The sequence below is a fragment of the Rhipicephalus microplus genome, chromosome 7 (assembly GCF_043290135.1).
Source record: "Rhipicephalus microplus isolate Deutch F79 chromosome 7, USDA_Rmic, whole genome shotgun sequence".
Classification (NCBI taxonomy): Eukaryota; Metazoa; Arthropoda; class Arachnida; order Ixodida; family Ixodidae; genus Rhipicephalus; species Rhipicephalus microplus.
In genome coordinates, this window is record NC_134706.1 from 120,100,080 (window position 1) to 120,121,325 (window position 21,246).

Sequence of the window (21,246 nt, forward strand, 5' to 3'; positions counted from 1 at the left end):
CGGCGTTCAGCTTTCGGTATTTAATGCAGAAATGTATAGTCTGGTCTTCTTTTTTTGTACAAAGACAACAGCGCCACCCGTGAATTCGATGAAGGCTGTATGACGTCTTCCTTAAGCATTTGTACCGATACCTTCAATTTCACTTGGTGACAATTGGTAGGGATGCTGGTACATAGCTCTAATTGACTGACCGACAGTGATGTGATTTTTGATAAGAGTGCGTCAAACTTTAGATGACAGCGAGAAATCTTTGGTGAATTTTCTTAAAAGTTCCTCTATTGGGTCTTTTTGACTTAGTAGTAGCCGTGGCTCGATGTCAATGGCTGCAAGGATAGACTCCAAGTCTGGCAAACTAGATTTTTTTTTTGAGAGTGTGCAGCTCCCTAGCCTAGTTGAAACCATTCAGACAGGCTATGACGGTTGCCTTTGCAATATGTTTCACCTCGTTTCCGAAGTTTGTAAAGAGAACATTCGCCCATCCTTCACGTAACAATGGATTCTTCGTGTCATGCAGATCCCTTTTTCGAGCACCAGGGTGGTTTTGTTTTCAGCCACTTCTTCGGAGTCGCTGACTGCTTTGTTGGTTACCCAGACAGATATGTTTGATCTCAGTGGCATCATGACGTCACCATCTGCAATACAAAGGTCATTTAGGTTTTCTTCAATTCGAAAGGCAGTAAGATCGTGATTAGTCGATAATTAGACACAAATTTCTCGGAAGGTAAGTCGTTTACTCGCAAGAAATCCATTCCGATAATCAAGCCTCCTGAGAATTGATTGATATGTTGGGTTTAAGGTCCCAAAACCACCATATCATTATGAGAGATGCCGTAGGAGAGGGCCCCAAAAATTTCGCCCGCCTGCGATTATTTAACATGCACCCAAATCTGAGAAGTCAGGCTTAAAGCATTTTCGCCTCCATCGAAAATGCAGCCGCCGCAGCCGTGATACGATCCCGCAACTGTCAGGTCAGAAGCCGAGTATTTTAGGCACTAGACCACCACGGCGGGGCAAGTCTCTTCGGGATTCGAGAAGCGATATAAAGCTGGCGACATGCGTAAAATCCCGTATTCCAATTCTTACTGTGCATATTCCAGTTAGGTCGATGAGGTGCCCTCCAACTGTGCAAATTTATGGTCCCCACCAAGAAATTAGCACTTTCTTCAGCATTGTAGAAAGTCCGCCATTTATCACTGAATAAACTACTCGTATATCTAGCAGTGCGATGACTTTGTAGGCGTCAACAAACACTTGTATATCGCATTCAACGTCATCATCAAAGCACCTGTTTTGGGGCTGGTCCTCGTTTAGAGTCGCCGATGGAGGTTTTTCTCCATTAGCTTGGACATGGGCCTTGCCTCCACAGGTCACTGACTCTAGTTTTCCGACGCCAGCTTTGAGAACCAGACCTTAGAGAGCTTACTGAAACGCGAGGGCTCTGCGACCTATATCTCCTTGTTGTCGTTGTTCGAGGTTCGTGTGTCTGGATACAACTTGAGCTTTGACGACTCGACAGGTACTCCTCTATTTCGAAAGGGGCGCTCACCATTTCACTGTCAAGACGCATTCACAAAAAACCACGTCGTTTTTCCTAGCCGTACTGGCACGATCGATAGAAGGAAGCAACCTCCCTAAAGTGCTGGAGTATCAAAGTGGTGTCCAGCCGCGTGTGCACCGAATCTCGCTATTTTTTAGCCGTTTCTCTGGTGGTGGCCGTAGGGTGCTCGGTGGCATAGGGTACTGCGCAAGCGCAGTGGCGGTGATGTTTGAACATTCTGAAGCTCCTCGCAGTAGCACATCGACATAGGTACTTCCCCGCTACTGTTGTAGGGGCGTTTCTGGTTATTCGTTACCGAGAGATTCGCGTACCACCCACCTAACCTCCTCACAAATCACGTCAGCCAGGGACGAAAGCATTGGAGCTGTGGGGTCAAAGCACTGCTTCTGGAGCTCCTGGCGCACAACAGATTGTAATAGCTAGCGTAGTGCTGTCATGTTGTTTCTAAATACTGGTGGCAATAAGTTAAGGTTTTATGTTCTTGCTCACTGTTGTAGCGTCCTTCCCATTGTAGTGGCTTTGAACGGAACAGTTCAGCAAAAAATTTCGCTTCACACCTCACATCAGATGACGCAGCTTCCTGTCTTCGCTCATATTTTGACTCACTCGGTGAAATAGGCGCGACATGTCTTCCACGTACGTGACCACACTTCCATTGTTGCTCTTGTTTGTTTTCTAGAGCGCAGCTCTGGCTTTTTTCTGCGGTCTGCATTCGGGAAAGCAGCGAGCAGCGCCCGTTAAGTCATACCAGGACAAGAAGGCAGTTTTCTTAGTTTTCATATCACGTTAGCGCGTCATACTTTATTGCGAAGGGAACACATCTAAGCTTGCAATCTGCCCTATATTTGTTAGCCTTTGCGAGACGTTCAAAGGGTTCAATCCAGTCGTACGAGTCCTTGTAGCTGTCTCCATGCAAAAGCTTTAGTAGCACTGGCTGGTTCACAACAGCGTTGGGTGGCGTGACATAAGCTCTCATGTAGGTTGCGTTCCCGTTCACAGCCATTGAGCTTCGAAAGTAAGTAGACAATGTATAAAATTCATGACCATCACCACGTTGGCATCGACTGCAGCGTTTATGAACAAGCGCCAGCACGTTATCCAAGTCACTTTGCTTGTGGACTGTCCCGTGATCTGAGAGGGTCTTAGCATCACACCAGGCACTTTGCTAAATTTTTAACACACAGTTCAACGAACCCTTCTAATAAACCAGCGTTGGTTGGGCTAACTTGTCAGCAAGCATAAAAAAACAGTTGAAACCAAATCGCCTAGCAGTCTCGATAACTAGCTTCTTTCTCCTCTACGTTCTTTTGTGTCCGGCGTGGGCCGCGTGCAGTTGGATGCCGTCGGGAAAGGCACCGCAAATCATTAAGAAGTAATAAGGTTCAGCCAGCGCTAGTTATTTGAAGTTACATTGTGTCGGTATTCAGTTTAGTGGCGTCTCGAGAACCCCACAGTGTCCAAAGTAATCCGAAAAGAGCTCACAAACTTTTTTGGGAGTAGCTTCTAAATTGAATGGAGAAGGGCCTTTGAGTAGAACGCGGCCCGAAATTCAAGCACTAAACGTGCAAAACATTGCACGCGATACGGCAGAAATGGCGCCATTTTTTGTTGGCAACGAAAGTGCCCTTTCCCGCATAAACTGCATAAGGTGTTTACGGTTTGTACAAAGGGACGATGTTCATTACTATTAACACCGTCGGATAGTGAGTAACGCGTAAAGCTATGAAAAGTATTTCGCAGATGCATATGTGTGGATAAAGAGGTTGTTTTAAGCATATTTGCATGCCTGTAAGGGTGCGCCGGAACCGCAAACCCTCTGAGGCAGTCACTTGCAGCTATTATTAACACGAGTGTTTTACACAAGGTATACAACGGCTGCGCTGACGTATTTCTGTCTGATGTATGAAGGGCTGCTAACGAGCCTGTGCTTGATGTGTGCGTCGAATCCAGCGTTGTCGGGCACCTTCCGCTGCCGCCACTGCACAGTGTTGGACACGTCGATCGGCACATAACCACTCGCTTCTTTTGGCCATAGGCCGCGAGGGCCTCCACTAGGAAGGCCAGCGCTGCGATCGTTTGACGACACAGATAGGATGAGTGCACTCAACTTGCTTGCGTAGTCCCCCATGGCTGCACTTACATTGTTCCCAAGGCTGCACCGGTTCCTAGTCCCAGTTTTACGATGATAATTACAGACTAGAATGCCACAGGGGGCCACTATTTGTAGTTTTCTTGCCCGTTTAATCAAGTCTTACCGCTTCTTTAAGCACTGAGCTTCAAAACAACAGGAAGCACGTATGGTGTCCACAGCAAAAGCGAAATAAATGTCTGCTAGAACGCGACAACACAACCCGCTATTGTATGAGTGACGTCGGCACATAAGTGGTGCCACAGTATGTCCTCGAGGCCAATACTGGCCACTGAGTGAGTGAAACGCCTATTGGTCATAAATAGCTGACGTGGAGGTGTCAGGCGTTCTTCATCGGAGTTCAGAGCAGGGGGGTGAGGGATCGAGCTTGGGAAAATATTGGTACCCTTGCGCAACACTCATTGTATGAACTTGTCACGTCCTTTCGTGCCTATGAAGCTACCAGAACGAAGTAGACGTAGTCACGAGGAGGCGACAGCATGGGCCATCGATAAGCGCTGTCTAGGGTGACGGGGTGCCATCCAATGAGCATTGTCAGATTCACCGGAGAGGTCGCCCCGCCGCTATGGTTCAGTGGCTAAGGTACTTAGCTGCTTACCCGCAGGTCATAGCATCGAATCCGGTTGGCAGCGGCCGCATTTGTGATGAAGACAAAAATGCTCCAGGCCTGTGTGCTCAATTTGCGCACGTTAAAAAATACCCAGGTGGTTGAAGTTTCTGGAGCCCTCCACTGAGGTGTCTCTCATAATCATATATGGGTTTTGGGACGTAAACCCCCATTTACATCGCTGGAGTTATAGCTATAGTTGCAACCGGAGAAGTCTGCAATGGCAACACTGGCGTACAAACCGGCGGTCACCTGACAGGACGTGAGCTGTAGGAAAAAGCTTCTGAAGAAAAGTACGAAAACAGTTACCACCAAGAATTCTTGAGAGGTACGGGCAACAAATATTCGGCGGCCAAGTCTGAGATATTGCTATACAGACTCACAATAAGGGGCCGCAAAACCGTCTTTCTACACCTACACGTCAGCTATTTATGACCAATAGGCGTTTGACTAACGCAGCGGCCAGTATTTCTGACTGTATGGCGTGACCAAACAGTCAGAAATTTTCCAAGGGCCCAAATAGTAGCTAAACACTCTTTCTCGGTCACGGAGTAGTTAGCCCCGGCTTTCGTCAAAGTTCGGCTTGTGTAGGTGACGACATATTCATAAAATCCTGCCTTTCATCGCGCGAGCACAGCGCCAAGTCCAACACCGCTGGCATCAGTATGAACTTCCCTGGGAGTGGGAGGATCGTAGTGGCGGAGGATAGGTAGTGAAGTTAGCAGGCGGCGTAATTTGGTGAACGCATCGTCGCATGCTGGTGACCAGGTGGAAAGGTCCTTGTCGCCGCTAGGAAGGTCCGTAAGGGGCGCACATACGAAGCAAAATTTCTAATAAAGCGTCGGAAGTATGACAAGCCGACAAAACTTCTAAGTTCTTTTAGGTTCTTTGGCTTCGGAAAATCGGCGACTGGTCGAAGCTTGGCGGGGTCGGGAAGTATGCCATCCCGCGGTACGACGTGGCCAAGAATGGTGAGCTGCCGGGCACCAAAACGACACTTCTTGAGGTTGAGTTGAAGGCCGGCATCGGTGAGGCGTGTGAGGACGTGGTCGAGACGATTTAAATGGGAGTCGAAATCAGTGGAAAAGGCAACTACGAGGTAGCATAAACATGTGTTCCACATGAGGCCTCGTAAAATAGTGTCCATCATTCTTTCAAAAGTGGCGTGAGCGTTACAAAGGCCAAAAGTCATAACGGTAAATTCGTATAATTCATCAGGTGTGACAAATGCTGTTTTAGGTCGGTCAGATGCTTCTATAGGTACTTGCCAGTATCCAGACCATAAATCCAGCGAAGAGAAGTAATCTGCTCCCTGCAAACAGTCAAGGACGTCGTCTAATCGCGCTAACGGGTAAACGTCCTTACGGGTGATCTTGTTTAAACGTCAATAATCCACACAGAACCGAATAGAGCCGTCCTTCTTTTTAACAAGAACGACCGATGACGCACAGAATGTTAGAAGGCTGTACAGTACCCCGCTGGAGCTTGTCAGCAACCTCGTCGTCAATAACACGGCGTTCCAATGGTGAGACTCGGTAGGGGCGCTGCCGTAGAGGCGTATGGTTTCCAGTGTCAATCTTGGGAGATATGTTCGATGTGCGACTGAGGCCGGAAGCGTGGCTGTCAAAAGAAGTACGAAACTTTTTGCAGCAGGTTCACCAACTGGCTCCGTTCTGAAGACGTTGCGACATCGATGGAGCGGTGGAAAGCGTCAAGGAGTGACTGGTCAGCAACAGAGTCAGAAATAAGTGCGTTGAGGTCCGCAGAAAGTAAGCTAGATGGAGCGTCAAAAATGTGACGGGTGTCGATCGGATGCACGTGACCGAGACATTCACCATAGATTAAAGGTAAAGGCCCTTCTAGCGTACTGTACACGAGCGTCTTCGTGACGCCATGGTGGAGAGTAAGGAGAGCAACGGGCAGTGGAGAACATTTGCGTTGAATGAACAGGGCAGAGGGCGTAAATAGAACATCACTGTCGGAAATAGCGTCCCACGGCACAGTCACCAGCAGAGAAGAGCACGGTGGTACGGTGGTGTCGTCGAAAACAAACAGTTTATAACATGGCAGAGAGGCTTCGACAGCGTCAACATCAGGAAGTGCAGATAGCTCAAGTTCAGCGCGACAGCAGTCAATGACGGCATTATTATTCGCAAGGAAGTCCCAGCCGAGTATCATGTCAAGGGAACACGAGGGCAGCACTACGAATTCGACCATATACACACTCCCTTCGATGACGACTCGTGTAGTACAGGCTGCGAGAGGTGTTACACTTTTTGCGTTAGCCATTCTAAGAAAGAGGCCGTATAATGGCGTCAGAACTTTGCGGAGTTTGCGGCACAGGTTGATGGAAAGGACGGATAGAGCGGCTCCGGTGTCGACAAGCACCATGACGACAATACCATCGACTGACACTTCGATGACGTTAGCTGGACAGGGGCGATGACTTGTGCATGGCGACGGGGACGCTGTTCGTGCCTTGGGAACTGCGGCCACTAAATTTCCTGGTCGGTGGGTCCAGGACGGCGACGCATAGGGGAAAGCGAACGTCAACGTAGAGATGTGGAGCGGCAGGTGGGACCGTGTGGACGATCAGAAGGAAAAGAAGATGAAGGAGGGCTTGAAGACGTAGAAGAAAACTGGGGGTCGAAAGAGGGCATTCGTCGAATGTTCTGAGCAGCCTGGCGACGACGACAATAACGTGCCACGTGGACAACACCGCCACAAGCAAAACATATCGGACGGTTGTCGTGGGTCCGTCATTGGTCGGAGTAGACTCCGACTTGGCTGGGGGGCAGGAAACTGCTGCTGAGGTGGTATCGGCCTAGGCGGCGGTGAATAGGCCGGTGGCAAAAAGGGTGGCGGCAAATACATAGGCGCTGGATGGAACGCAGGCTGTCGAGGTCGAGCAACGGCCTCGGCGTACGTGAGAGGTGCGGCACCTGGCGGCGTTTCACCGTCGGGAGGAAGAATTTGTGCGACCTGGTCTTGAATGAAGTCGCTGAGTGTAGACGTCAATATGCGTGGTTGATCGGGTACGCAGGACATCAAAAAGAGCTGACGAGCGACTTCAGCGCGGATGAACTCTTGGATCTTGGAGAGAAGAGGGGCATAGTATTCTCCTATGCCAAGGGTGGACAGGCTGGACAAAGAGTTGTCGAGCACCGGGGAACGTCGGGTAGAAAGACATTGCCTGCACAACTCGTCAAAACTGGCATAACTCGGTCATTTCTAGGACAGTGCGAGGACTGTTAGCAAGCAACATTTGTAATGCGTCGTCCTCAGTGCCCTTCATGATGTGCTTGATCTTAAGCTCTTCGGACATCGACTCGTTGACTCGCTTGCAAAGGTCCAGAACGTCCTCAATATAGCTTGTGAAATTCTCACCAAGCTGCTGGGACCGAGTATGCAAGCGTTGTTCGGCACGGCGTTTGCGTACCTCAGGCCGTTCGAAAACTTGTGTGAGGTTCGCTTTGAAGACCTACCATGTAGGGAGTTCCGCTTCGTGGTTTATAAACCACAGCTGGGCCACGTCCGACAGGTAGAAAGAGACATAGGCCAACTTGGCTGCGTCATCTTATTGGTTGTGAGTACTCACTCGCTCGTACATTGAAATCCAGTCGTCAACGTTCTTGTCTTCTGTGCCTGAGAAAACAGGGGGATCTCACAGATGCAGAGAACCGGCGCAGAGAGCAGTAGGCGGTGCCTGTGGAGGAGTCGGAGCGGCGCTTGCGTCGGTAGGCATAATGGACGGTAAAATGCGATTTTGAAGTTCCAGGGTGATCAAAACCCAGCAGACTCACCACTTCTAACGGGTTTTTTTTTTGCAGAGCAGAACGCAGAAGGCGAAGCAGTCAGCAGCGTCCGGCCAAGCGCAGCAGGCACGAGCTTATGCTAATGGCGATGCCCCTAAGGCGCCGAGAAATGCCGCTGAGACCCTCTTCTTCACTACAAGGTAAACGTTTGGTAAACGGCACGATTTGACTTTTACTCCGCATAAGAAAAAGACGCAGCGGTATGCGGGAAAGCAGTGCGATCGACCTCGTAGTGGCGTACGCGATTAGTCGCATAACGTTCGTCGCCCCTTATCTAAAATGGCTTGCGTCCGAATGGAACAAGGTCAAGTACATGATTCGCAAGGCGTTCAGGAGGGTGGTTGGCATACTAGTCAACACGAGCACCGACATGTTTTTCGAGCTGAGCCTGCTCAACACCCTGGACGAATTCACCGAGGCACACAACATTGAACAATACGAGCGATTGTCCAAGTCCAAGACGGACAGGCGCATCCTCGATTCTCTAGGCATACCATGCATCCGACACACCACGTCGCGTGCCGCAACAGAGTGAGTGACCTCCAAAGAATGTATGGCAACAGCGACGAAGTGGTGTACGTGGACGTCGTGTGATACTCATAGGGAAGGCATGCTAAAGTTATCGCCGTTGTGAATTCTAAGGGCAAATGCATTGAGGGCGTCACGGTGCGTATGGAACACACAGAGGCGGCCAAAAAGGCGGCAATTACTTTTGCACTGATCGGAGCACCGGAAGGCGCGACCAGTGACTCGCAAGCTGCTGCCCGTGGCTTCGCGCTCGTTCGTATCTCGTGACTGGCGGCCCCTATACTACAATCCAGTAATGAATACAAGGATGGTGGCGAGCTTCAAGGATCGATGGCCTCAGTGTCATCGTCCTCGTATCTCAAAAGTGGAAATGCGAATGTCTTCCTTTTGTGGACCCCAGCTCACACCAGCTTGCCGCTCGCAGGTAACCAGGCGGCCCATACCACGGCTCGAGATCTTTCACCGAGCCGCGGCCGATTCGGTGGCCACCTTCAACACCGATAGGGGGGCGATGGCAATATCCACACAACTGGAATGGTCATGCTGTGATCGCCTGACCACATTAAACGATATCACACAACATTACAGTCTTAAACAAACGCAAACACCCACCAACACACAACAAAATGGACAAAAGACAGGCCGTAACTCTTACGTTATTACAGAAAAATGCCTACTCCAGCCAGGTGATCCTACGCCTGTGTCATCTTCACTTATACCCGACGGACACGTGTAAAGCGTGCGGGAAAAGGGCGGAACTCGGCACATGCTTTGGGATGTGCTGGAAAAGTTAACGTTACTGCCTGCGCTTCATTCGCGACACATGTTGGGCAGGGACGAACGCCGAGGCCGATTGCGCTCTTACTACTACGCGAGGGCAGGGGCTGGCTGGCATCCACCGCGTCACTGTTCCCGATCGGCCACACCAGCTGCGCTGCCGCTGGGAGGCGGCACTCACCAGCGACAAGCTGGCTGACCAGCTTCTGTCCATCCGGCAAGCTGAACATGCCGCCCGGGTCCAAGGACTTTGATCGTTCACCTAAGGCAACGCCATCATAATTGACGGAGGGCTGGAATGAACAGGAGTTAATCTCCTCTTACTACACTTCACCCGGTGAAAACTGCCGCGTTTTAAATAGTGTTTATTCATTCATTCTTTCATATCGACAAAGTGAATGTTGCTAGAGGACCTTGCTCGTATATGATCGGGTAACACATGAATCCTTCTGAAACATCAGCTAGCATCATATATTTACTTGACAACGTTGTTATATATACATTGCCTACATACATAACGTTTATTATATACACATACATGCATTGGATACATTTTGATGACATACATACATTTTATTTACACAAAAAATGGCGTCGCCGAATAAGCTCAGGCTCTCGGTTCTACTTAAAGATGATTGCTTTATGATGTATGCACTGTATAGATTATATATACACCTAAGACCTTGGGGAACATTAGATACCTGTGGTCTTTACGCCATAAAACCCTACTTTTCTTCATCATAAAGTAAAAAAAGGGCGTTACGCCATGAACTTGGGGACTCATTTACCTTTGAATTTATTACTTTATTATACATGTAATGCCCTACGGGCCCTGAGGGTATTCTAATAAATAAATAAATAAATAAATAAATACCTACTTTATACCTGCATGATTCATCCACATCGTGTCAATGATGACGTTGAGTTCGATGGAAGCCTGTAAAAGATCGTCGATGTTGGTGACTTCAGGCGCCGGCTTGATTTCGTCATCGTCGAACTTCCCATCGTCTTCCTTTCTGCCACAAGCATCTCCAGTTAAAGTGATTTAATTTCGCCCTTGTGTCATGGTGGTGACTGTCTGTAGGAAAGCTTGTTAATGCGCCGGCGCTTGATGAGTATGTCATAGGGGGCGCCGTCGGGCGCTTTCTGCGGTAGGCGCTGCAGTCTTAGCGACGTGAATCGGCGCGCTAAGCACCAGCCCTTTATGATGTACTGGCCTCTGCCGCGAGTCAAACGCCTGACGCTAATGAATGGCAGACGTGGAGCTATCAGGCGCTCTTCAAGGGGGTGGAGAGCAGGTAGGAGGCGCGACTTAGAAAGATTTCGGTACCCGTGCGTAACGTTTATTGTAGGAACTTTTCACCATTACCAGAGCGTCTTTTTAGGCAGAGCAAGTTTACACTCTCTGCTATCTGTTGTCTGGGCCAATGATGTGACAGCGACCGGGAAGTCGTTCGAGGACTGTGTTGGCGCGAGATTGCTCGTTGGGACCGCTTCTGTTTTGCTGTTGCTTTGCGATCTCTGGCCACAGGGTTCGTTTAGGGTGCACCCGCTTAGCTTCTGTTTCGCTGGTCCGCAGCTCTGGGTTGGCTTGCCAGCGAGCCCTCCTCGCTACGCTTTCACTGGCCGCAACTCCGGGTTCGCTTGATGGTGAGCCCTCTTCGCTTCAGCCTTCCGGGCTTCCACGACAGGGTCTTCGTGGCAAATCCGACCTGCAGTGTGTTGCGAGCCCACTCCACTGCTGCCCTGGCTTGTGGATTGTAGTACATGCGGCCGAGCGGTGACCAAATGTGCGCGCTGGGTGAGCTTCTGGCAAAACAGTTAAGCGGTCAGTTAAGTGCCTCCCAAGGCACCAGTTCTCGGGAGATTATAGGAATGCTCATTAGATGGAGCGCCGTCGCTCATAGCAACGCACTCGATCTAATGAGCATTACTATAATCTCCCGAGAACTGGTGCCTTGGGAGGCGGCCCACTATCTTTTGAGCATTGTTGCAATCACATGAGAGGGCGCAGTCAGTGTCCACTGAAGAAGTGTGAAATAAAGACACTGGTGTATATGCCGCATTCAAGACAGGCCGGCTACCGCCGTCGTGTCTGTGATGCGAAAAAACCTTTCTGAGCAAGCTTGTAAAAATTTCCTTGGCGCAGCGTCGAACAGACCCCTCACTTCTATGCGCGCCGCGCATGTCATTAGGCCACAACGCGCACGTACCTTAGCTTGTTAATGGCAGGCTATTTATATACACCATGTATTCTTTAGTCTTCAGAGCTCAGAAAATTAGGCGAGTTTTCGTCGTCTGTCACGAGATGCCGGGAGAGTAGCGCGTTGAGCACCCATGCTCTAAATGTTGATGCACCCAGTCACCACCAGCGTGGGCATGCGTGCGCGCCTCCACGTGGCATGCTCAAATTCTGTATATATGTTCTCAGGCGTAGTCGTTCACTCGCGCATGCGCTTATCTCGGCATTTGCGCGCATTTTACCTCGTGTGATTCCACCGTGAGTTTGCTTTAAAGTCATAGTGGGTAAAAAAATCGCAGCATATTCACGGAGTGAATGACGAGTGGGGCGAAGTGTCCATCCGTCCATCCTTCCGTGCGTGCATCCATGCGTCTAATTGCGTTCGAGAATGCAAATGGCAGGCAGGTAACACCAATGAGACACGAACCAAGCAAGCACAGCACAAGCTTCTTCAACGCGCACGCCACTCCGCTTTGCCCATGCCCCACCAACTATCCATCACGTACATCGACTGCCTAGGAGACCGATAGAAGCACGCAAAACATTTGGTTTGTCAGTCTGTACAGACAAACCAAATAGTGAAATGATAGTAGTGACCAGCCGATACCACGAACGGCGGAAAGCATCCGCAGCGCTCACCAATAATGCTCAAGGTTCAGCGTTCATACTTGTGCGATTGCCAATTGATAGAAAAGCAATTATTGCGCATATCTGAGGCACCGTAACTACACGTCAATATTTTGCATGTATATATTTTACTAAACAAGACACAAATAAGGAATGCTAAGGACCATAGCATTTATCACGCTGCGCTGACCATGCAACACTTGCACGAATGGCAAGTGTTTCCAAGGCTTTGCTACGACGACACGGTGGTGGTGCCATCCCGTCGCCTTGCATTCTACACATTATCACCTCCGAGACAGGCGCGCACGCCGCGCGCGCTTAGTTTTCTAAGTTAACTGCCAGATGGCGCTCATGTTTCACGTGTTACGTGACTTGGTGCATTCGTTCGCCTCCGCTGCACGATCGAGGCACTCTAACGCAGTGCCACCAGAATACTATTCACCAATTTTCTTGCACCGAACATCAAATGTTTTGTTCACTCTCTCCACACGCAAGACTATCGTCTTTCGACGACATTTGCAGATTACATGCAGATAAGGGGCCATTTTTTTATGGGCACTCAGTGTATATGCACTCGTTATATAGTACAATAAGCGCCATTTATGGCTTCTTGTAGAAAACAAGCATGGGTACAAACTACTGGAGACATTTATGCCATAAAGAGCTTCGCCCCTAAAAGCATTAGGCCGCTTCACAGGCTGTCATGGCCACTGTAAAAAAGGAGCGCGCTGCTCGTGCACAAAGTAAGAATTGTGAAAATTGTCTGCAGTGAACCTTTGTATATCGGTGCATTAGTTTCGTGCGTACTTTCTGTATGAGCCACATGCTTTGTGTTGAGCTGTGACAGTTTGTCTGCGCTCGTCCTGCTTGCGCTCATTTTGTGTGTGCTGTCTGCTTGAGGTGCGTGCTACAAGATTCGAGCTGCATGTCGTTTTTTCGCGTGACATTGGAATTCATTGCAGTAGAAGTTATTCCTTCACACTTGTGGCGAAGGTATGCGTGTCATGTAAGAGCATGAAAACATACCATTATCATGAAGCGCCCGCGGCCGTTTTGATTGCTTTATATATACCTAATTTGGTATTAGGTGACGTGAAGGGATGACGAAGGTATATGACTGGTGCAAACACGATAATTGTGACATGCGTGCCATGTAAGAACATGACTACAACCACGCTCGTGATGCGCTCGCGGCCATATCGATGGTTTCACAAATACAAAATTCGGTATTAAGTGACGTGAATGGACAACGAAGGTTTATGACTGGTGCAAATATGATAATCATGACATGCGTGTCGTGTAAGAATATGTCAACATATGGATACGTAAAATGAGACGAGACGTGACTATTTTCCAGTGTATTTACACCGATAAAATCGGAGCACAGCGCACAGAGCGAGCAAACGAGTCCTCTCCGTCGTCTTCTGTCCATAGAATGCTTCACCCTTCAAGCAATAGCTACGTAGCATCACCCCCCAGTTGTAGAAGCACCGGCTCTATGCCTTTTATACGTGTTTTTCAGAAGGAGGGTGGTACGGTTCCAGCCTACTGACGTGGACTACGTCATTGGGGGTGTTTGCAGATTAGTTATTCCCGGAGACTGGAATGACCTCATAGCTAACGTCCGCTACCCGTCGTATGATACGGTTAAGTCCATTGTACTGAGATAGCAACTTCTCCGACAATCCATCACGACGAACTGAGACCCAGAGAAGAACTAGAGAACCAGGTGAGAAGCCAACGTCGACATGCTTGCTGTCGTAGAGAGCCTTAATTCTGGGTTGTTTGTGAAGCCAACAGCCTAGAGCGGGCAATCTGACGTGCGTGGTCGGCACGAGCGATAGCATCACGTGCGTAGTCGCTCGGCGGAGGTGTAGTAGTCGATAGTAGGGTGTCCAGTGGTCAGATTATATTACGACCAAACAGCATATAAAAAGGTGAATAACCTGCGGTATTATGAGGAGATGAATAATAGGCGAACGTCACGCGAGGTAGCGCTAGATTCCAGTCATGGTGGTCAGATGAGACATACATCGACAGCACGTCCGTGAGGGTGCGAGTGGAGCGTTCGGTAAGCTCATTTGTTAGAGGATGGTAGGAAGTGGTCAGTTAGTGTTGCATTGAAAAAGAGCGCAAAAGGTCGTAGAGTACGCGTGACGAAAATGCACGTCCACGATCGTTGAGCAATTTCCGTGGAGTGCCATGGTATATAATTGCATCGTGGAGCAAAAAGTCGGCAACGTCATTATCAGTGCTGCTGGGGAGCGCTCTAGAGATGGCAAACGTGGTCGCATGGTCTATAGCAACGGCGACCCACTTGTTCCCAGAGTTTGATTCAGGGAACAGTCCGAGGAGGTCTACAACAACACGGAAGGAAGGTTCAGTAGGTATTGAGATTGGGTGAAAGAGTCCAGCAGGGGGTGCGGCAGGTCCTTTTCGACAATGGCATTTGTCTCAGGAGGCGACGTATACAGCGCCGAACGGACCAGGCGAGACCTCGCCAAAAGAAGCGGCCCTGGACGCGGTCGTACGTGCGAGATACACGCAAGTGGCCGGAAGTTGGTTCGTCGTGAAGCTCATGCAGGACCGCTGAACGGAGACGGTTAGGCACGACCAGAAGTAGCTCAGGGCAACCAGGCTGGACGCTACGACGGCACAGCGTGCTATTCAGGAGAACGAACATGTGGAGTGACACGTCGTTAATGTCAAATTCCAGACAGGCAGTGAGTGACTGCAAGGAGGGATCGCGACGCTGTTCATTACTAATCTGACAAAACCTAGACACGAACATGACGCTGGGGCAAGGCTAGCCAATCGATTCATCTGATTGGTCAACAGGGTAGAGGAACGAGCAATCGGCGTCCAGATTGAGCTGTCCAGACTTGTAGGCAACTGAGTAGAAGTACTCCTGAAGACGCAACGCCAAACGACCAAGTCGTCTAGAAGGATCCTTCAGTTAAAGCCAACAGAAAGCGTGGGTGATCTGTGACAAGGAACGGGCGGCTATACAAGTAAGGATGAAATTTAAAAACCGCCCAGACAAGGTGAAGGCATTCTCGTTCCGTTATAGAATAGTTACGCTCACTTTCAAAAGAGGCGATTTGCATATGCAAATACACGATCAGTGCCCCGCTCAGTTTGGGCTAAAAGTACCCCGATGTTGTGACCGCTAGTGTCAGTGTGCACTTCTGTAAAAGCATCCGCAGGGGTGGAAATGTGCAAGCATCGGTGGTGTGTTTAAAGCGGTGATTAGTCGAGAGAAAGTGTTAGCTTGAAGAGGCCCCCAACGAAATGAGACGTCGTCTTTGAGAAGATCTGTGAGTGAGCGTGCGAGTGCCGCAAAGTCTTTCACGAACCGGCGAAAGTAAGAGCATAGGCCCACGAAACTGTGAACATCTTGAATAGAGCGTGGAAGGGGAAAGTTCGTTACTACGCGTACTTTTGCCGGGTCTGGTCGTACACCGGAAGCGACAACATGGTGGCCCAACACAGTAAGTTTACGAAGACCGTAGTGGCACTTGGAAAAATTCAGCTGACAGCAGGCATGTCGGAATGTTGATAGAATGGTCGAAAGGCGTTCAAGGTGTGTGGCGAAGGTGGATGAGATTATCACACCATCTATGTAACACAAGAACGTCGCCCATTTAAATCCTTGAATCAGCGTGTGCATAATTCTCTCGAAGGTTGCTAGGGCGTAGCAGACATTAAACGTCATGACCTTGAATTGGTAAAGGCCATAGGGGGTAACAAATGCAGCTTTCTCAGGATCCATTTCATCTACAGCGATTTGCCAGTAGCCAGATCGGAGGTAGAGAGATAAAAATAGGTGGCGCCATGAAGACAGCCAAGTGCATCGTCAATACGTGGAAGAGGATACACGTCTTTCTTGGTTATTTTGTTGAGGTGCCGATAATCAATACAGAAACACCAGGAGCCGTATTTCTACTTTACGAAAACCACTGGGGAGGCTCAAGGGCTTGACGATGGCTCGATGATGTCTTTCAATAGCATGTTGTCCACTTCCTTCTGAATCACTGCTCGTTCTGATGCGGACACACTGTAAAACCAACGGTAGATGGACGCAAAGTCACCAGTATTATTTTGGTGCTTGACAATATTATTCTGGCCCAAGAGACAATCACAGATATCAAAAATGTCGCTATAAGAGGCCAAAACGCGGCGAGAGCGTCGGCCTGATGAGGCTACAGGTCTGGTCCAATCATTTTTCGAAAAATGGCTTTCACAGAACCGGGTATTCGTGAGACTTCGGCTTGGTCCAGAACAGTTACAGCGACAACGTTTATGTCATTATCTCTTATGGTAGTGAGTTGATCAAGCGACACCTGGTAGGGCAACACTTGAGGAATGAGGCCAAAATTTAGGAGGGGAAGAAACACAGTTGTCCACTATGGTGGCGACGGAATGCGGCACTGTAACACTGCGCGTCAGTCGTGCGTCTGTTATCGGTGTAACGACGTAGTCTCCGTCGGGAACTGGAGGGGTCGATGACAGACAGACGTATGTCACAGCTCGAGGTGGCAAGCCAACAAAAGTGGTTGGACCTAAGTGGCTGACGGGCTTTTCAAGCATCAAAAAGCAGGGGGAAAGTCGAGGCTGAGCGTGCCAGAACAGTCAATTAAAAGCGAGTGTGCCGAGAGGAAATCAAGGCCAAGTATGAGGTCAAGGGGGCAACAATCTAGAACGGCAAAAAGGACTATGGTGTGACGACCAGCTATGTTGACATGAGCAGTACACATGCCGAAGACTTCTACAGCGCCGCCATTGGCAACGCGTATGGCTTGAGTCGTAGAGAGTGTCATGATCTTCTGCAAATGGCAGCGTAGTTGTGCGCTCATAATAGATAGCTGGGCGCCTGTGTCAACAAGGGCAGTAACAGAAACATTGTCGACTTCTACTTCAATGAGACTGTGGTGTGCAGGCGGCGGAGAGCGGTATTGGCGGCGTAGCGGCGAAGGGGGGCTAGAGTAGTGGCAACCGGAAGAAGGGGCGTCAGTGGGGAGAGGCTTGTGAGGAGGCGGCGAGTAAAAGTTGGGCAGTGTAGCGGCTGGACGTCCAGAAGTGGTAGGGTGCATATAAGTAGGGTAGCTCTGACGTGGTGGGATAGACCAGTGGCGACGGCAATAACGAGAAATATGTCCAGGTTGATGACAAGAAAAGCAGATAGGCTGGTCGTCAGGGGTTCACCAATGCGTGAGGTTCCAGAAGGGCAAAGATGGAGGAGATCGGAGAACGTTACTTGAGGGGTATGGGCGTACTTCAGGTTGAGTCACGGGACACGCTCACTGAAGACCGGGATCTGCGGACTCCTGCCTCACCACCGCTCCAAGTAAGGCTGCCGATGGGTGTGATGGGTCAGTGGCTTGGCTTGTCAAAACAGGCTATTGAATGGGAGCAAGACAGGCAGCTTCAAGCTCTTAACGAAGAATTTGGGTGACGTGGTCATAGGTGGGTGGTTGGGGAGAGGCTTCACACGATGAAGTTGTGGCCGTGTTGGGAAGTAGTGTGAATAAATGTGATACGGCGGCTTTTGGCGTATTCAAGCCGCCGGCACTTTTTGATATTCTCATCAATGGTGGCGACATTAGTGTAGACGGGCAGGCTGAAGGCATCGTCAGCGATGCCTTTGAGCACATTCGATACCTTTTCAGGCTGGGGCATGTGTTCGTCAACCTGGCGACAAAGGGTGATAACGTCGTGAACATACGGACGTAGCATTCGGCAGACGTCTGTGCCCGAGTCGCTAACTTATTTCGCGCTGTTGTCTGTCATGCAGCGGTGTTCCAAAAAAGGTCACGGATCTTCTCCTTGAAAGTGTCCCAGCTGGTAATATCAGCTTCGTGCTTCCCGAACCACACCCGCACAGGGCCATGAAGGTATAAAAGCACGTTGGCAAGCATGAGTGTCGGGTCCCACCTAAAGCTGGCGCTGATCCGTTCATACACGTTGAGCCACTTGTCAACGTCAAGGCCATCCTGTCTAGAAAATACGCCAGGATCATAAGCAGGAGGTTGGACAACGTAGGTAGGAGTCACAGAATAGGCGGGTGGTGAAGACCATGTTCCTTGAACTTGTGACGTGGTAGGACCCGTGATGATGCGACCGTTTTGGAGCTTCGTGATGGCTACAGGGAAGGACCAGCACGTCCACCACAAATATGTTAGGCAAATCGAGATGGGACGTGACTATTCGCCAGTGTATTTACACCAATAAAACCAGAGCGCAGCACACAGTAAGCAAACCAGTCCTCTTCGTCCTCTTCTGTTCACAGAATGCCTCACCCTTTATGCAGTAGCTACATAGCAATATCACGCTCATGAAGCGCTCGTGGCCGTTTCGCTAGCTTCAAATATACAAAATCAGGTATCACCTGACGTCAGTGGGCGACGAAGTTAAATACCTGGTGAAAACATGACAATCATCACATGCTTGTAATGTAAAACATGACTGCATATTAGGCTCATAGCGCGGTCGTGGATATTTTGTTAGCTCCACATATACCAAGTTTAGTATCTCGTGACGTGAATAGAGTACGAAGGTACATTACACGGCTAAACACGATAATCATGACATTGAAAAAAATTACGAAATAATTTACGTCCGTCTTGTAACGTTGTGCATGCATATAAAGTGACCTTTCAACCATCCTCGTTTGTGATTGGCATACCATCGATTCCCAGAATATGTGAAATGTACCAATTTTTTCGTCCTAATTATTCCTATTTATTGAGTGAAGGAGAAGCGTTGCCTTGAACGAGTGGTGGAACGCTAATGTGGGATCCTGTGCCTACTTATATAGGGTGGATAGTGAACGGTTCTGCAGCTTGAGCAGTCGGTTTTTACTAGCATACGCTGCCTGCGTCTACCTTATCAGGCGAGCCTGAGAGGGGTGGAGCAAACAGTTGGCGCAAGATGCAAGCATGCGGCACAAAACGCCGGGCACGAGCATGCGCAGTGTGTGTGTGTGGACATCGCCGCCGGTGGACGACGCATGACATCGTAGAGCTACGAAATGCTTCCCATTTGAAAAGGAGCGTGAAGTCACGTTTCAAACCGTTGCAAGTCAGACTGTTTTGAAGCCAGCAGTGTTGACCCAACACGTCAACTTCCGCATCAAAATCGCGCAAGGAACGAGACTTCGCGCAACATCAGAGTATGCACCCGGTAGCTTTTCTTCGAAACACGCTGCTTCAACGCACACCGGCCGGCTTAAGCTGAAGGTTCAAAAACGGAACACTGCCGACAATACTAACACTGGCTGCGCACTCTGGCATTTTCGCCACGTGTTAGGCCAACACGATGGGCTTCACTTGGCTTCACTTGCGCGACATAACGCTCCTTAATTTTCTTCCATGCATATCTCAACTGCATTACGTTCTTGTCGCTCATTGTCGTTCACTGTCGTTCACGCAAGACCATCATTATTTTTGCAGCTGCGGACGTGGTGCCTGCCAAACAAGTGGGTGAAATCGCAATTCTTAGAATAGATAGAATGAATGTTCGGTGAGAGTGTCTCGTCATGCACTATAAAGAAAGCAATAAAGAAAGGAAGAGAAAGTAAGAAGGCAAGAAACTCGTCGATCAGGCTAGGAAAGTAGGCCAGAGTATGCTTTTTTCGAAGGGTGAACCTCGTGGATTTGGTGTGGAAGCCGGGCAGGCAGATGTGGTCGAGTTCGGTTTGGGCTCTGTATTACCTGGCGAAACTTTTTTTTTGGGGGGGGGGGGGGGGTCACGGGCCTGGGTTGTCATCCCCTGGTTTTATCACTGGGCCAGGTACGCACACACTAAGCTTTGCTTCCCCCGTTTTTCCGAAAAGGGAATCTCTCCAAACTTTTGGTATGGCCTGGAAATTGGAAATATTTATCTACGTCAACCACCATATAAATATTTATTGTTTATTCAATGTAACGTTATTTTCTAATTTGTCAACGTCCCTTGAACAGAAGGGTTCAAAATGCTCAGGCTGCTTATATTCCCACATGACACATTTGAATGTGACCTCAGAAAATAGTAGTTGTGAACAACTTTTATCATAAAATAGAAATCGCCAGCAAAACTTATTCATAAAGGTGAAAAAAACTGAGCCCCTGTAATAATTTTAAATACTTTTTGTTTCTATTGAAACAGGTTTATAACCAATACTATCTCCCTCATCGAAACAATTGTGGCTTTTCTCTGGTTCCTGTGATGAACCGACCGAAGTCTCGTGGATATGTGAAGCTCCGGACAGCTCAACCGTCTGATAAACCCATCATCAACCCAAGATATTTGAGTCATCCTGAGGATGTTAAAGTTGCCATTGAAGGTACGTTGGTTTGTAGTGAACGTAGGTGTTTTCTTGTACTTGTCACCTAATATGTGGTGTTCACGTTGCAAAGCCACTATATGAATGAGGGATGCTGTAGTGGAAGGCTCCAGAAATTTCATTCATGTGGATTCTTTTAACGTGTACCAAAATTCGAGCACACGGGCCTACAGCATTTTCGCCTCTATTGAGAAGGCAGTCGCCAGAACAGGGGGGACTCGATCCCGTGGCCTGCGGGTCAACAGTCAAACACCATAATCACTAGATCACCACGGCGGGGCTTTGTTCGAATGAATGGCTCTCCCTGAGTCTGCCTACGTCTTACCTTTTTAAGACGTGTAAGTAGACGTTACCAATAAGAATGATAATCCCGGCTTCACATGGAAGCCATTATTTAAAATGAGTTCATCTTTTTAGACCAATAATACTCAAGACATTTGCCACTTAGATTAATAAGCAACAGTTTGACAATTTCGTGGCATATGTTGTTTGTTTGTTCACGCTTGGGCAAAACGTATTTTTGCTGCTTGTTATAGTTACTGTAGTGATCTTTTTTTAGACACCGTTATGTTAGTTCGTTATCAAGACTGCTATGCTGTTTTAGGGCTATATTTTTATTT

General features: G+C 48.9%; 1 protein-coding gene across 1 annotated transcript in view; it reads left to right on the forward strand.

The window, feature by feature from the left end:
* Window positions 1-21,246, forward strand: part of LOC119179093 (glucose dehydrogenase [FAD, quinone]-like) — a 131,321-nt gene that overhangs the window by 72,445 nt on the left and 37,630 nt on the right. The window contains exon 9 of the mRNA XM_075870095.1: window positions 20,449-20,626. Coding sequence (XP_075726210.1) covers window positions 20,449-20,626 — 178 coding nt within the window. The remainder of the gene's footprint in view (window positions 1-20,448; window positions 20,627-21,246) is intronic.